At 36.0% G+C, this 17,662-nt stretch overlaps 2 protein-coding genes across 50 annotated transcripts in view; both read left to right on the top strand.

Moving 5' to 3' along the window:
• LOC117160031 (uncharacterized) overlaps positions 1–17,662 on the top strand; it is an 88,557-nt gene that overhangs the window by 7,966 nt on the left and 62,929 nt on the right. For all 49 annotated transcript variants that reach the window (XR_013059197.1, XM_076621492.1, XM_033340414.2 and 46 more), the window contains exon 6: positions 2,336–2,476. Coding sequence is in view for 48 of the 49 variants with exons in the window: in XM_076621492.1 (XP_076477607.1) it covers positions 2,336–2,476 (141 nt within the window). In the remaining variant the exon portion in view is untranslated. The remainder of the gene's footprint in view (positions 1–2,335; positions 2,477–17,662) is intronic.
• Positions 2,483–17,662, top strand: part of LOC117160033 (uncharacterized) — a 100,938-nt gene continuing 85,758 nt past the window's right edge. The window contains exon 1 of the mRNA XM_076621537.1: positions 2,483–8,928. The gene's annotated coding sequence lies outside the window, so the exon portion shown is untranslated. The remainder of the gene's footprint in view (positions 8,929–17,662) is intronic.

Raw genomic sequence — 17,662 nt, 5'->3', positions numbered from 1 at the left:
TAACCTACGATTTACGTTGGAGAATTTTGGGCCGAAAAAGTAAACAAGTTCGCGCAGCCTTCCAGCCATTCGCACGTCTTGTGTAGTACGATGGTCGGGCCAATCGTAAATATTATGGGCATCGCTCGTGGTACGACGGTCGCGGTTTGTAATTTGCCCCACCATAAATAGCACAGACAAGGCTCGTGATATATTCTTATTATCTCTTCGTATCGTGATCAGTTTCAAGTTATTTTTGGTCACATCGAAATTTATTTTCATAAATTCTAGAGGAGCATCCCTACAAGATGTTTTCAAGAGAAAGATTTTGTGATGAGATCATGCCAGAGAGACTGCACGCGAGGCATTGGGCTCATTTTCCAAAACACATTGACCCAACATCATCAAAATTAAGACCGTCAAAACCTTGTAGAGTTTGCCAAAAATATAAAAAACGTAGAGAGACAACGTGGGAGTGTAAGAAGTGCAAAGTTCCCTTACATATACTAGAATGTTTCGAAGTGTATCACACCATTGCAGATTATTAATTTTGTATTACTTGTATAAATAAACTTTTTGTAGTATTTGTATCTACCATAATTATTGCATCAGTTTGTAATTATTTATCAAATATTTCACAAATATTTATACCTTTATGAGGGCGCCGCCGCTATTATTTATATTTGACCCGATCATCTACATGTTATGCCCGTAATATTTACGTTTGGTCCGATCATCTACATGTTATGCCCGTAATATTTACGTTTGGTCCGATCATCTACTACAGGCTATGCCCATAATATTTACGTTTAACCCGATCATCGTACTACGGGCTATGCTCGTGGTTGTGGGTTAAGGGGTTAATTATGGAAGAAGTATTTGAGATATATCAAGAATTCGTCGTACATTCTCGTATGTATGTATGCACGCGTGTGTGTGTGAGTGTGCGTGCATGAGCACAACGACCGCAATGAGTTTAACACGTTGGTCGTCCAGCGTAATTTGTTTAAGTTTCCCGCGGGGCTCAAATCCGACCGTCAGTATGCAGAACGTAAATACGAATTCATTGCTTATCGCCTTCGATCCATTGTAAAGAAAAGATTTAGTTCCGAAATGGAGAAAACGATAAGCTTTCCGGCTAGAGTATTCCGAGGGATCTTATGGCAGATTTCCCAGATTTTTCATTTAGTCGAGAAGCATACTTCTTGTGAGACGCACATCAGTGATTTTTTCATCCTCAAAATGTTCAGTAGACAACGTGAAAATATATTTGAAAGTGAGGACAATAGTGTACAATAATGAAAAAACTGGTATCGACAGAAGTGACCTGATGGTCTTATATGCCACTACGGTACGGAAAAGCATCGAGTGGTAGCGGAAATTAGTACTAAATTTACTCTTAGGAACAACTATAGTAAATGCTCGTATTGTGTACCAAACAGCTACAAACAAAAAAAATAAAGATAAGAAAATTTCGGGAAATTCTCGTTTCCCAATGGTCCGATGTGTCCTCAGAAAATACTGTGCCAGACAACCATCAACAACAACCATGGAACAAGGTGTTCCACCATTTGGAGATTCGTAAAAATCAGCAGGGCAAGCCTATAAGAAGGATGTGCGCCCTATGTTACGAGAAGAAGAGGCAAACTGTCGGACGCCAAGAAGCGAGAAAAAACGTAAAAAAAACTACAACATATTGTTCGAAGTGTTCAAAATCGCCCCAAATGTGTTTGGAATGTTTTAACGAATATCATGCGACATAGCATAATATATTTTATCAAGAATATAAATTAATGAAGAATATGGTATAATATGTTTTTAATATTTTTATGTTGTATATGCTATACATAATATTATATATTTAATTAACCCGAACAAGAAGAGCGTCACCCAGATATGGGTGATGTGGCGACCAACGTGTTAATACGAATGTAAAATGTTATTTGCGCAACATCATTCTCGCAACAATAGAGGGAAACTGGGAGTGTTAGGGGGTTTGTTGTGCTACTTTACACTATATGTGACACTGCCGAGTGTACTTATTCTATAAGAGGATGTGTATGAGATTTCTGATATCACTGATACCCTGTATTTCACTACTTCGGATAATTCCAGAAGTATTTTCAATGTTCTTGTTTGAATATGAGAAAAAGCTAAGAATAATAAAGTTATCCTTTGTTCCTAGTATTTTGTTGATTTTTCGATGTGATAACGCACAATCCATAGCGATTATATAGTTATCCTTTTTGTCTCCGTACTTAATTTCATCTCGTGTTTTATATATAAAAAGTATTTGGTGTGTACTATTGACATGATGAAAAAAGATTTTATGAGTACGGTTGTTTTGTTTCGTTAGCAGGTATAGGTGCGTGGCACGTTACCGGTGACCGAAGTAACGCGGGAGGAGTTGTGGGCTCGGTGGCAGGAGCTCCCGGAACGACAGATGAAGTCTTTCTAGCAGCACAGGAGGCCGCGCAGGCCCATCGCGACTCTCAAGGTAGGCTCACCCATATCATTTTTTTTAGATCCTGCCCGCTGTAACAATAGGCACTCGCGTTTGACGCAACTTTCTCTTACTTACGCGTTGATATTGATGGAAAACTAAACCTTTGCATTTGTAAAATATAATGGAAATCATATGTAGGAACAAATGAGTAAATGGATATTTTGTCAATGTATTTACGAATTATTCGTAATTTGCTTGTACAGTTTCGTTGATTATTGGACAAACCATGAATCGAAAATGGTTTCGTATAAAAGCATATTTTGGATTTGGATAGATTTTTCTATAGAATAAAAATGATACGAGTTATGTTAGGCGTTCAATTGCAAAAAGTGCCTATTGCGCAGGTATGACAGGACTTACATTTTTTTTCACTGTCGAATAACGTGGTTCAACCTAGCAGCCGGGGTCCGTTCAAGAGTAGCACGGTCTCTGAAAGAGCTTTTTCATTTCCTATACAGGGCATGTAGCTCCTTGTTAATTTCAAAGTTCCTTGTATCTTTTTCAACCTTTTTTATTTTTATCGCGATACCACGTTACGAGGTTAACATAGGATTCGCCACCATCGTTTTACTTCTATTGCATCTTCTGTCGTTTCGAACTATCTTATGGTTTGGTCGGTGGTGCAAGATATGCTGGCACACATTCATGTTTATAACAGTTTCCGTTACATCTTTTCCTTGTTCCCCTCATTTTATTCTGCGGCTAGTCTTTATCGTTGGCCTCGCAACGCGATATTGCACGACCTCTCTCTCCTCTGCGAGGAAAACTTGGAACGTACGGAGGAACTCTCCTCCGCGACCACCGACCAAAGGAAATACGAAACTCCTCGCTTCTTTCAAACCGCGCGCGTAACGAACGAGTAGTTGCTATTTATATACATACAGGTATGTATGTATATATACCCTCTCTAATATGATCGGTACTGTGCCTTACTTTCTCGTTAGTAAATTATCGTGGTTACGTATATTCTATACGAGAAAATAATACTATCAAAGGAATAGGTTAGGAAAAGGGTACGTGTGTGCGCGTGTATGTGTGTGTGCGCGCGCGCGCGCGTATGTGTGAGATAACAATAGGTAAAAGATCCGCGTAATAAAGGTGTTTGCGTGCCCTAGTTCAGAAAGTAATAAAAGTGATATTTATATTCAGAAGTTAGGTGTGTTCTCGTTTTTAAGTATCTATCTATTGAAAATCGTATAGAATTACGCGTGGAATTCGATGCGGATAGGCAGTCTCTCCAAAGTATCTCTTCAAAGCTTAAATTTGGTGTACCTTTTCCGTACCGGTTAAGTATGAGAATATAAATGTATCCTTTGCACTTTGCATAAAAGTATTATTTCTACATTTGATCGTATTTATTTTAAGATGGGCATTATATAACTATATATGGTCTTAACCATTTTATTGTTCGATTAGATCAGCTCTTTTCATATCGTTGCATCTTTGGTTCGGACACACGTGAATATTCGTATAACGCAATCAAGTTAGACGTCAACCAACCTCTTCTGTATTAAGTACTAAGAAACGTGTTGTGCGGATCAACCACAAGGGGTTTCCATGAATTTGAAGCAGCATCGTCTTCAAAAAAATTCGAAGTTCAGGGACAAAAAGATTCCACCAGAGATATCATGCAGATTTCATAAAGTATGTAGAAAACGCAAGAGTACTATACACTTTGCCCAATCGAGCGTTCTAAATGCTATCATACCAAGGGACAATACTAAATTTTTGTTGTGCGGTTTTCTATCTATTTTTTATTTAAAGCTCCATTGTTAAAACTCGTAACTTGTGGATGGTGTTCTAGGATCAAAAATTGACTTGTAATTTCATTCAGTTGAAACGAAGTTCGTATAATATGACAATTCTATTATATCTCAGTTGATGTAAGATGATGAAATTATAAATTTTGAGCGCAATAACTAGAATTTTTGTAGCTAATCAAACTGTCTAATTAAAGAAGAATTTATTATATCGCGACAATTCATCTTAAAACTTTAGAGCACATGTACTGGTCGAAATGGCTACTGAAGTGGTCACATCGAAACCGAGTGGTGTAGGGCGATAACGATGCTGGAACTTCAAAGTATTGGCTTGATGTTAATCATTACGTATAACATACGTTCCCTTTTACAATATATTCAGAAAAACTATGTTCCATATACATAGATAACTTGGCGAGGTTCTTCTAGCAAAGATCAATTTAAACACAATCTCGTATAAATTGCTCATAATTAATATCCTAAGTGAAAGGATTAATTTGAATTTCATATTGTTATAACTTAGGAGATTTTTAGTACTCCACTTATTCGCGAATACGTATCGTATGTGCAGTTTCATATATTCATTATAATGGTTGGAATTACATATTACTCCGATAAATACGAACCTTTCACGACTGTCTAAGCTTGTATTGCGGTCAGAGTATACGTGAGAACTTGTGGAGTAAGCCTTTGATACAGCGAGTGGAAAAAATACTCTTACATTTCTTACGAACGACGCCCAATATGTATATATGTGTATTTAGTGCACTTTTTTTGTTTTAAGAATTAGTACATAATAAGATACGTCAAAAGTGTACACCATATTTTCGTGAATAGAATTTGAGTATCATATATAAATTATTTAACAAGGCTTAAAATAAATAAAATAAATACGTATTTTCTGAAAGTATCAATTGCAAGTTCGTATCGTTTCTGTATAATATAGCATAACATTGTAATAATAGAACAGGCAATAGACCTGATTCTTAGAATGGTCGAAGTATGTTAGGTCGATTATCTGCGCGGTATAACGTTTATTATGTTGCCGTAGTTTCGTGGAAGTAAAATATGTACTCGGATTCTCACGATGATAGGTTACTTCCGAGCTCAATAAATCTACAGGAGTATATAGTCGTGATGTTAAGAATTTATACAATCCCGATTTATTAGAAGATTTAGATTTATTAGAAGCTGTACGAATTACAGACATATGACGATAACTTCTATTGTTTGAGATCGACAAAGCACAGCTCGTTAGATAATTTTCGAATATGTATACGAGAGTAGGAAAGAGAAAGGGACAGGAGGGAAAAAAGCTGAGTAGAAAAAGAGGGAAAGGGAAAGAAAAAGATACGTGCAGCTGTTATTTCCTCCGGCTGGTGCATCTGCTGTAGTAACTATGCAGCTGCTGGTGGCAGATGCAGCGCAAAGCTGCTTCGTATATAAAGATGGGCGCATAGTATGATGACATTGAGAAATGAGAAAATTAAACTGGCGGACCCTTTGGTGCGAAAACTTCTTTCGCCATTTCTTGTTGAACAAATTTTTCGGGATACGAGCCGTAGTTTCAGTATGAAAGAAACTTTTTTTAGAACAGAATGAAACGAAAAAGGAGAGATATTTTTGGAGAGATCATTGAGGATTTCGATTAGTGGTAACAAATTTCGATATACGTAGCAGAAAAAGAACAGAAAGGGCAACGTTTTTCACGCGAACACGGTAAGGATTTCCTCTTGCCGCTTTTTTTTTTTATTATTATTATCGTCGAAGGAGGCGTTAGGTGAGAAGCGTACATGGTCGCCTAGAAAGGTGATCCTACGCGGGAAGCAAGGTAACTTCGGAGAGAGAGGAGCGGCCTCTCTGTCAATGCTAGTTCTTGATTTCGAAAAAACTTGGCATTCGTTTTCTATTAGTTTGAAATCAATCGTTCTTACGACATGACAGGATTGTTTGTCAAATGGAATACGACTCGCACATTTTTTATATGTTCTCGCGTACGGAAAGTTAATTGGTGAAAAAAGATTTGAGAAGTACTCGCATTGATGGGGAAGGTCGTTGGTTTTGTCGTCAGAGACTTGTTACCTTGAATCGATTGTTCGCGTCGAATCGTATTAAAATTTTGAAGGAGCTTTTAGTTGAATATAAGTTTCACATTTTCTACTGTGTTTTAACACGTTCCGTGATTGACTCATGCTGTTTTACAATTTCTGTTTGCGCCGTTCAATATTTCCTTTATCTGGAAAAGTATAAACAATCGTACAAGAGGTTTTAACGAAATATTAGTTAACGCAGTAGCTGTTGCCTTAAAGGTTGCCGGTGACTTATAAGATTCATCGTATTTAACATATTCTTGAAACAACACTGGCCTTACACGAATAGAAATTTTTTACAGTTACAAGATATAAAAAGTCATATTGTAAGGTCGGAAATAAATTAAAGTGAAAGGTAGGAAGTACTCAAAGTAAGACATTGCTTTTTTTTTTGGAAGATTTTATCACAAAAATGTGAAGGCTTTCGGTGGTCAGAATGTATAAAATTCTTCTAGTTCTCTTTAATGATATTCTCTTTTTCTTACAAATATTCTCTTCGCAAACCTCCTATCTATTTTTTTTTAATAAAATTATTTCCTTTTAAAGATCGTATTTTGTACATGAGGGATCTGCTATTATCAACCAATTTTAACAGTAGTTTAGCACAATATATATTTATGGGGATATATATTTATACAGAAGAGCAAGGATAAAAGCTAAGAATAGGTATGAGTGAATAGAATGAGTGAGTGAGTGGATAATAGGGATAATGATGGTGGGTGGAAGGTTCTTGGGAGCAGATGCAAACGGCGCAAACAGATATGTTATGTTATTCATAATAATTATATATAAATATATATTGATGTAAATTGCGCATAGCATGGAACGTGTTTTTTGCACCCGATATTGCGTTCGATTCTACCCTAACCAAATAGCACGCCATTATATTTAATTTGACTTAGATGGTTCAACCATCTGTCGCAACACGTACCTTTGTGTACTTGGACTGCCGGTATTTTTTGGGAAATACGAAACGAGCTATCACAGTTTGATCGTTTCAAGCTGCTATCTTGGCTCAATGATATATTCCATTCTCCACGTTAACGCGTGCGTAGGTAAAGCGAAAAGTAGAGCCGGCGTTGCGCCACGTTATTTGCAGTGCGTAGAGTATCTTTTCTGTAAATGTTGTGGAAACAAATATATATATATATTTCGGTAGAGAGGGTAAAGGTAAACACGCAATGTTGACTGGCCCAGTGACACTAGCTTCGTTTCTATTTTGCTTTATTTTGTAATATAGGACGCAAACGTACGAAAGCTATCGAGAGGCGTTTTTTCGCACAAGAGATATCGCGTGTTTACCTCTGCTGTCGAAACCGAAATCAAACCCTCGTATCCTAAAGGAAAAGAAAATACCCATTTGTAGTTGTTTACGTGTTTTTTTTGTTGGCCGTAAGATAAAAAAAAGTCCACGGAGATATGTGGTAGTATAATGTGTAAGGAAAAACAATCGGACGAAAGAAGGAATTGATGCGTATTCGTGTATCCACCGCGCGTAATAATGATGCACACGAGATGAAGTCAAATTGCGTTTCTCTCGTGTACATTTCTTCACTGCGACGTAAAGTCAATCGTTGTGCGCGTGTGTATTAAAATTTCTTTAATTTTGCGGTTAACCGGATACGTCGGGAGAAATGAATACGTAATTAGCAGTATCGAAGAATCTCAACATTATTTTTCTTTTTTTTTTTTTTACTTGCATGAACGGAAGGACCCGATATATGCACATCTCACTCATTTTTTACTATCATTGTCGTGTTTTTTTTGTCGCGTTATTATACACACACGGTTGCTTCTACATCGTATTTTTAACGGCACAATGAGCGCACCGGTTGGCAGTGCGTCGTCGATTGGCGGACGTGTTCTCCGGTTGCACGATCCTCGCATTGGAAGCGCACGGCGTATGTTTGGAAGGTTATAGAATATAAAGTTACTCGTTCTCGTGACGAAGATGAACGTCTCGTGAATACGGCGATGGGATATGTTTTTCCTTCTATTGGAACACGATATACGTGTGTTCTTTCCGCATATTCAAATCTGTAGGTCACTGTAACATCAACGATCTAAAAATCAAAACAAAAAAAGCACGTGTTCTTTTGGTAGCCGTGGCACGCGTGATACGCGCTGCGCACGTATTCGCATAAAAGCATGTGATACACATGCAGCGTTGAAGTCACGTGTCGTGTGAACGCGCGTTTCACGCGTGTCCAATCTTTTCCACGCGTATCGATAGTGTGTGCGTATTTGTATGTGTCTGCTGTATGCATTTGTATGCTGCGTGCGTATACATGTGTATATGTATATGTATACACGTAGCGTACATAAAACATGCATGCATACACAGGTATACGTACAATACATATAATACGATGTGTGACTCAACGTACTTTTTCTTTATCCATCCGTGTATGCGTACACTCGATAGTTCTCAATCCATTGCGTTGTGCCATTTTTTGCGTAATTCGTCTTGCATGCTACGCTTCCTTCGGTAGTGTAATTACGACTCTTTAACTTTACGGAGGTGAGCGAGCGCGATGCGTACTCGTTGCGTGAAAAATCTTGTGATTTGCCTGCAGATCAACGTATTTTTCTCGTGGGTAGTTATGTATATATACACACACGTATAAACGGTGGTGGTGCTCATTTTGCGAACATATGTCTTCCTTTCTTGCATTTCTACGATAATATGCGAGGTATACTATAGTACGAGGCGTACGCGCTTGCACACATTCCATTACATTTTGATTTTTTTTTAAACTAACCCATGTGTACATAACTTGCTTCTTTGTTCGTAACGCATATAAACATCAAGTATTTAATTAACCTGATTTAAAATGCATATTTTACATGTGCGCATGTATGTTGTGTATGTACATGATACGAACGTATATCGTGTATTTACTTGCGTGCGTTATATGTATATACAGATGTGAGTTTATATATACATATAAATACGTAGCAGGTACATACGCGTGTATGTCTGCATGTACGTGCATACGTACATTCACACATACCTACATGTATACGTAACATTTAAACATACATCTATTACACAATGTTTTCCACTCGATATATGTACTATTATCATATATCTATACTGCGTATGGGAACATTTATTTGTATACAATTGTTAATACTTTTTATGATGTTATATTTTATGGCATTCGAATTTCGTTGTACTATGCCATGTGATTTTACGATGTACGTTGTTGCTATCGTTTTACCTTCCAAGTGTTTAGGCCATTTTGCGAAGAGAATAAATAAATTAAAAGGAAGATCGAAGCAGCGAGAGACGAGAAGTTTTTTTGGTCACGATCGAGCGATTTCTCGATCGAGACGATAAACGCTCGTTCAAATTCTGATAGTGCTAATGCTACGGAAGAAGAGGAAAGAAAAACCAATGTACTCTTCTTGTACATTGGTCGGCTTCATGAAATGTATTTTCGTTTGGCCTTTTGCTACGAAAATGCTACGGTTCTTAAAATTTCGACGAAATTGACGGTATTGCTTCATTGCATTTTATAATGAGCGATACTTCGCGGAAATACGCGTGAAAAACGAATTTAGTGCATGGTAAAATTTGGCTCGTAACAAGTCGGCTTTATTTTCCCGATTTGTGCGTTGACCATTACCGCCATGCCGTGTGTTGTGTTTCCACAAACGAATCTAACGAAGACGAATAAAGAAACACCAGAGGAAAATATTGTATAGGTTGAACAGGTAATGTTATGGTAAAGGTATTAATGTCTAGTCATGATAGCACGATAATATAAAGAAGGTAATATTTCATTGATATTAGTACGTATATTTCTATGTCATGTGACAATTACTGTTTCTGTATTTATATCTTCGCGCATACCGCTCATACATTTCAATTGTTTATGATATAAAATGTCTACATACGTATAATTTTTATACGTAACAAGGTTTTCATTTTGCTGTTGCTCGATTCAATTTAATTTGTGGTAAGAAGACTAAAGCCTATATCTCAGTACCATCATGAGTTGGTATAATCTACTATTGTACTATATCGTAATGATGCGAGATAAAAATTTACGTTTCTGATGTGATGTACACATAGTTACAGCATTTTGTAGCGATGTGTTAGTTATTTTATGACAGTTCCTTTGATGGGTATGCTTATTTGATATATTCAAAAGATATACCCGCAATTCAATTTTTCACATAATATTATTTTGTTGTCTCTGATATATTGAATAACTGTATCTGTCTTAATGAATCAATTTAATCATTCCTTTTAATTATTCCTATACATGTGATCAGAAATTTGTATGAGATCATTTTTCTGACTCTTTTTATTTATTCAGCTGTGATATGTGTTGGTGCTGTGCTCATGTTTTTCGACTCAAGAAGAGGAGGCGAGGTCAAGGAGTAGTTTGATGAAAGGTTTATTCGATGTAAGAAGACGAAAAAACGTTTTGCTGTTTGTTTTTATTTCCGAAAATTTTCCATTTGAAATTTTTTGGAAATAGAAACAGCTAAGCAAGTAGAATTAATTTTACTTGCGAAACTTGATATTGTAGAAGTTTTGGGTTTAGAAGTAATTTTTCTTTTTTAATTAACCGAGTTGCAATTTCAGTTGCGCGGTGTTCAATTCAGCTGTGCACTGTTTTAAAAAGCAGTTACAGTTTCGTGATCATTGAAAGATATCGAATTTGATATCTTTCTCGGCGAGAGAAAAGCGAATGAGACAAACGTGTCATCGAGTTTTCCAGTGTTCACGTTAAAGCATATCGGATGTTGAAATCACCGGAAAGATTTCTCAACTTCTTCGTGGGAAAATTGCTATGTGCATTGACAAAAAGGTGGTATGATAATTTTAATAATGTTTCCCTTTCCTCATTAAATTAAGTCTAACTGCAGTTAGATTCATATTTGTTATTTCATACTATATATTTATACATCGTGTTTCTTCCTTCCCCTACATATGGCTATATTTTTGCAATCAAGCTTTTATGTGATTCTTTTACTGCTCACATTATGTAAATGTCTTGTTCTTAGCATTTTAGGTTATTTGATTATGTTCATTATTGTTCATGATATGACGATTTCATTCGCATTATTTTCGTTCAGAACACTAATGATCGTTGGCTTTGTATATCTTCTATTGTTTATGTATTCTCGATTGATGGCGATTTCTATTTATGCTAATTGATATTCATTACCACCGAGTTTAAGGTATTGAATATTTATAAGTACATTAATGTTGCTCTTTCAACTCTGAATAATTTGAAGTGTTGACGCAACGTATGTACCTTGTATAATGTGTGTGTGTGTGTAACTCGATCTATGCTTATCACTACAATAATTTTCTGTAGTGATTTCATCCCGTGATCTTGTTGCACCTTGTCGGTACAAACGCACTACACAGCCTTGATCTTATTCTTTATGACTGTAAATTTTCAGACTTTCGTTTGTCTGCTTGGTAATTTGGTATTCGAAGACGAAGTAAAAATTTGTAACAAGCACTTGACGGATTTGGAGCTGTGGAAAATTCGTGTCGTGTGAAAACAAGTGCAAGAGAAGAAATTAAGATGTGCAGTGTACGGTAAACGCGCGTGTGATGTGTTCAGAAGCGATCGATGAAAGTTCACACAGGTTAAGTATTTAATCTTGCGTGTTGTATCGTCACGCAAGATGCCTTACGTTTCAGTATGCTTTAATATAGTAGTACTTTTCGTAAAAATGATTGCTTGAATACTTATTACTTGAATTGTTAATTCCTGATCCGTTGTAAACAAGTGTATTCAAACAATCATTTTTATTGTAGTACTATTTATATATATATATATATACTTGCGATTATTATAACACTTGGTTACGTTATAAATTTATATTATCTTTTTTTGCAATTAATTATTATTCCGAGGATTACAATCAATATTTACGTCTTCGCTGGAGAAATTACATCTCGTTATCTGTTTTTAGTCCAGATAAAATTAGGATTTAGTAGGCTTTTAATTTGTCTTCTTTTATTTGTCATACCGTAATCGATCCTTCATTCTTTCATATATTGGTATGTTGCTTGCGACACATATGTAAGTGTGACGAATACTGTCTTTTCCTCGATACAAGAATAATATTGGTAAAGCTAAAGCGATAAGAAAAGGTGTTGGGGCAATACAAGTCGTTTCTCGTGGTCGCATTCGTATTCGCTTGTGGTGCAAGATGTTATCGTTTTTGCTCGTTCGATTTTCTGTGTGGTTGGAGTTATGGATGTGTTGTTTTGTGCGTCTGAGAAAACGTAAGAAAATTTAATAGGTATCGAAGCACTTAATCGTACGAAGAGAAATTTAGAAGAAAAATCACAAGATGGATGTGCGTTCAATCCTTTACCTTTTGTACTCTAAGGCGCCAGATGACGAAAGGCCGATCGATTGTACTTTCATCCATCCGTGATTCTTTTCTCTGATATAAAACGTTGCACATTAATTCAACATATTCAGCGACATAGTTATGAACGAATTATTTATCGACTCTCGAACGATTTTGGTAGCCAGCTGTGTGGCTATATTAAAGAGCATGTTTTGTCTCGTAATGTACGTTATCTGTCAAGTATAATCATGAAATACGTAGGGATTTCCAACAAATTTAACGGAAAATAATCATTTACTAAGTTTTCTACTTGAGATACTTGAAGGAAACATTGTTGTTCAATTTGATTCGAATTTCTCGTTGCGGGTACCGCAGAGATATTGTTGTCATTTTGAACTTTAAATGTTAACAAGTATCTATCGGAAAAATTGCAAGTCAAAAAACGATATTCTATTTAAGATTTATCCGGAAGTTTATTAGTCACGTACTACGACGTAAGCATTTGCGATTAAGGATTGAATACATTATTCGCACTGGTAAAAAAAGGAAGGGAAAGAGGGAGAGGATGGGAGACACGTTTGTTATAAATTATCGTTAATAGTGTAAGATTTGCTCGAATGTTGCAAATGTAAAAGTTCTATTAGATGATTAGTAGCAGGATAGTAAATTGTGTTTGCTGTTTTGCGCTCGTCTTTGATAAGACGACCTAATTTTTTTAGTCTAATTTTGGAATTAATCGTTTTTGTTCGTGATAGATTAATTATTGAAGAAGCGAGCGTTTCTTGATACGTCGGAATCGCATTTTAGAGTAGACAGTACCAGACTGCACGGAACAAAATGCGAGAAGCCGAGACGAAGCAGGGAAACGTCAATGTGTATCATGTTCATACTGTACAATCATTGTTCCTCTGATAATGTTTGCTGCGCAGTGATCATTATTGGAGTAGCGATGTATTGTAGAATGAAATGTAGAACGTGTCGTTTTATCGTTATGGACCTAGGACTTACGTATACAAGATGAGTTAGCTAAATGGGATCATCTCAATACCTGTTCATTGTACGAAAAAACTTGAGAATAAAATTACATTATTTCAAGGCACACGTGCAACGGTGGGAAGAATTCTTTTTAAGGTCATTTTGTTGCCTTTAGAAGATATCAAGGTCGTCGACATGTTTTTAAATAATACTTTCTTCATCTATCAATTGACGCGGTTTTCTATTCCATGTACAAAAGTATTAAAGCATCTATTTACGCAGGAAAATGCATAATCTATAAGATTTTCATTTTAATTTCATCAAATTTAGTGTACGACAGATAAGGAAAACACGTATCAATATTACGTTGTTTTCTTGTTTTTCGTATGCGCAATTTTGCAAAATTAAGGATTAAATATCTTCTAAACTATGCATTTTTTCAGGTATAGCACCTTTGTATAGGAGATAAAAACGCATCAATTAGTGGATAAAAGTACAAGGTTTCATTGAAAAATGTACCGATGACCTTGAATTTCCGTAAGCAAAGAAAGAAACGAACTTGAGAGAAAAATTATTCCAGCGTTACATTTTACCCTTTGAAATAGTGCAACTTTATCTTGAGAATATTTTTCATACGATAAATAGAGCAGGTGATTTTTAGCTGAACCATTCTGTATGTGTTTTGACGGGACAGGACATCCAGACAGATGAGAGGGATAGTAGAGTGGTACGAGTGTTGGCGTGATTGTGGTAAGGACCACGGTGTTTCAGAGTCGATTCTTGGGTATTGTTGCTCGCGATGTGGTCGACGTTACGCCGTCCATTACTCTTTGGTCAGGCACCGGAAATATGAATGTGGAGTAGAGAAGCAGTTTGCCTGCAGAACTTGCTGTCGTCGTTTCACTCGGCTGGACTCCATGCGGGTACATCAGAAGCGGACTGGTCATCATATGGTACCTTACTGCAGAAGAAGGTTTCCCATCTCGAATCAACAGTTCTCCGTTGTAATTTTCCGGGACTCTCAAGGAGAGACTAAGTGAAGGAGAATTGTTCCACAATACATTTCCCTTCTCTTGTTTCTTACTTATCTCGTTATGCACATTTTATCAGAAACCAGAGAAATCAACTATGTTGCGATGCAGAATATGTTTTACGTTGCTCGTTCTCTCAATCACACGGATCCGCGATTGTTTTAGAGATGATTATTTAATTCAATTCGAATACGTATACGTTATTGTTATATTTGTCGTAAATATAAATACGTCTATTTCCTTAGAAATAAACTTAATCGACGTGTCTGTTATCGAGTTTCTTGTACTTCCGATGTCGTGAAAGGTTATTTTGTATTTTTTTCAAGCTTTTTTGTTATGTTCTTTTCGTTGTAATATTTACCGAGTTGATCACGTCGGTCAAGTTAGATAAAGTTCAAGCCATTTTGGCTCGTGACATGTTAAACGATGATTTGTAAGTCTCGATAACGTTACTTGAAAAACAGCAAGTAGGTCGCAGATAACAGGACGATGCCTATAAAGCAATGATTTAAACTTTAATTGCGGGATAAAATGTAATTTTATCTGATATTTCTAACCAATTAGAAATCATAAGACTAACTTTCTTTGTTACATTTGTGTATGAGGAAAAGGAGAACGATTCTAACCACTGTTATTGTAAATGAGACTAAAAACTGACAGCGCGTGTCATTTTCTTTTGGAAAGTAAATCGTGATTCTTGTCCCGCGAGCAATCGACGTAATAATTGTTAAGTAATTCTGTACAAAAGTAATTGCAGTAAGATATTGTACCAATTAATGTGTTCCGACAACACGTTTATCTGGTAGAATAAACTGTGTACTCGTTTGACAGTTCATGGCTGTATAAAATACATTTAAATTTCAATGTTCGTGTTTGCTACTATAAATCAATATATTAATCGCGTGAAAAACGGAACTATATTGACGAAATACCAGCAGGCAGGGATTGTATCGTTAAAATGGTTTTGAATAACGCATATCCGCGACGAGAACTCTTAATCGAAATGCGTCTACGATATAAATTACGATTACGATAAAAATATTGAAATACGAATATTCTAATGGATTCGTTCAATACTGTCGAGCTTTTCGAATTAACATTTAACGAAAAGGTGGTCGATTCGATTTTTCAAATTCTGTTTATTCAAACGTGTGTTCATAAGTGGTCAGAATATACGGCGTTTAGGAGGAATATTCTGCACAGTTTGCATTCTTCGATTGCACGTATTCCAGCTGTGTCGTCCAGTGAAGTGGAGCATAAGAAGATATGCAATAAATTATTTGTCATAAAGAATAATTGTTTTTCATCGCTTCTTTTCATTATCCTTCTCCTATCCTCTATTCTCTTTTTAACTTTAAAGTTATTTTACACTTTAAGCGTGATATTAAAAAGAGTTTCTAATCGGAAAACGTGGTTAAATTATCTTTCTTTCGAACTCGCGGGCCATTTTGTAAATATGTCATTATTTAACGATGATTTCGTTCAAAATTTTACGTAATGTTTTTCCATGTTTCTCTTTCTAATACATCACTCGTAACATTATTCAAAGTTTTCGTAAAGAATTAAGTATGGGATGCCTTCGTTTATCACCTCGCGTATATGTACAATTAGATTTTATTGAATAGCGTTACAAGTTTTTTTTTTTTAATGTAACACACGAACGAGTATGACGAACGAGTTCAGACAAAATCTATTAGGGTTCCATCACGCAGTATATGATCACGAGATGTAACCAATTGATCTCTTCTGCAAGAGAGAGCTATCTTGGATGATTTATTGCCACGGTATTATATTCAAAGGTTGCCACGTAAGTTGTAACGTATCGATGCAGACACTGGACTACGTCGTCACATATTTTTCGCAAATGAAAAAAGAAGAGAAGGAAGGAGGAAGGATAAAATAGGAATCGAAGCTCTTCTACTATTCAAATGGAGTTGCAGATATCTACAAAACTCTGTATTGTACAACGAAATTTGCGAACTGTTATTTTTCGTCGTTAAGGCTGTACCAGGTGGGTTTCCTTCTGTTCGCAACAACGGTCTCTTCATTTGGATCTATGACTTAGATTTGAAAGCCGATGTTTCATTTCCTTAATTTTCTACTTCGTTAGTTTTGAAGTAATGATTAACTACATGTGTGTGCGTGTGTGTATACGTATGTATGTACATGTATGTACGTATGTATGGATGTGTATGTATGTACGCGTGTCATGCGTGCGCGTGCGTACAGCTTAAATGCCAAGAAGAAAACTATCACCAGTTCATAGGAGTTTCTTATAGTGAGTTACCTGAGAATAGTTTTAAAGTAATTTGCACAGTGGTAGGAATAACAATACGGTCTTTTTTCACCAATATATTTGAAAATATTAATCTATATAATAGTCGTTCCAATGACTTAACTAACGAAAGAAACTTGAATTACTTAAGAGATTGTTACATTTATCGAAACGAATCGATTATTCTTTTGTATATTAACTGTTACAGAAATGTGTGTTGCTCGCACAAGTGTGTAATAAAAAATATGTTTTATAAAAGATCGATGTTACGCTTAATTGATAGAATTATGGAAGAAAACGTGTGTTCATTTACGATGATATCTGAAAATGTATACTGCATGCTGATTCATGGTCTGCCGCGAATTTAAGCTTTCATAATCATTATTGTGATGCGGAATAATACATCAATCGAATTGAGAAAAAGAACCGACCTGGCGAAATGCAATTACGATAGATTGTTTTAGGTTTAGGCATATACGTGTGTTGTTATGGGCATACGTTGGGTGAAACTATACAAGGAGGCATTTTTTACGTTGGGTTTAATTAATGAAGTATTACGGTTGTAAAAATGGAAACACACTAATAAATGCGATTCATTTTGGAGCAGCATGTAAATAACAACGGCTCAAAGTAAAGAAGACTGCATATAAACAGCAATTAAGCGCTTTGCGAGACCGTGGTTGCCTTTCTTTTTTTGTTTTTGCTTGATC

This window comes from Bombus vancouverensis, chromosome 9, assembly GCF_051014615.1.
Source record: "Bombus vancouverensis nearcticus chromosome 9, iyBomVanc1_principal, whole genome shotgun sequence".
Classification (NCBI taxonomy): domain Eukaryota; kingdom Metazoa; phylum Arthropoda; class Insecta; order Hymenoptera; family Apidae; genus Bombus; species Bombus vancouverensis.
The sequence above is the reverse complement of the archived record's forward strand: the minus strand, read 5'-3'. Positions and strand labels throughout refer to the sequence as shown.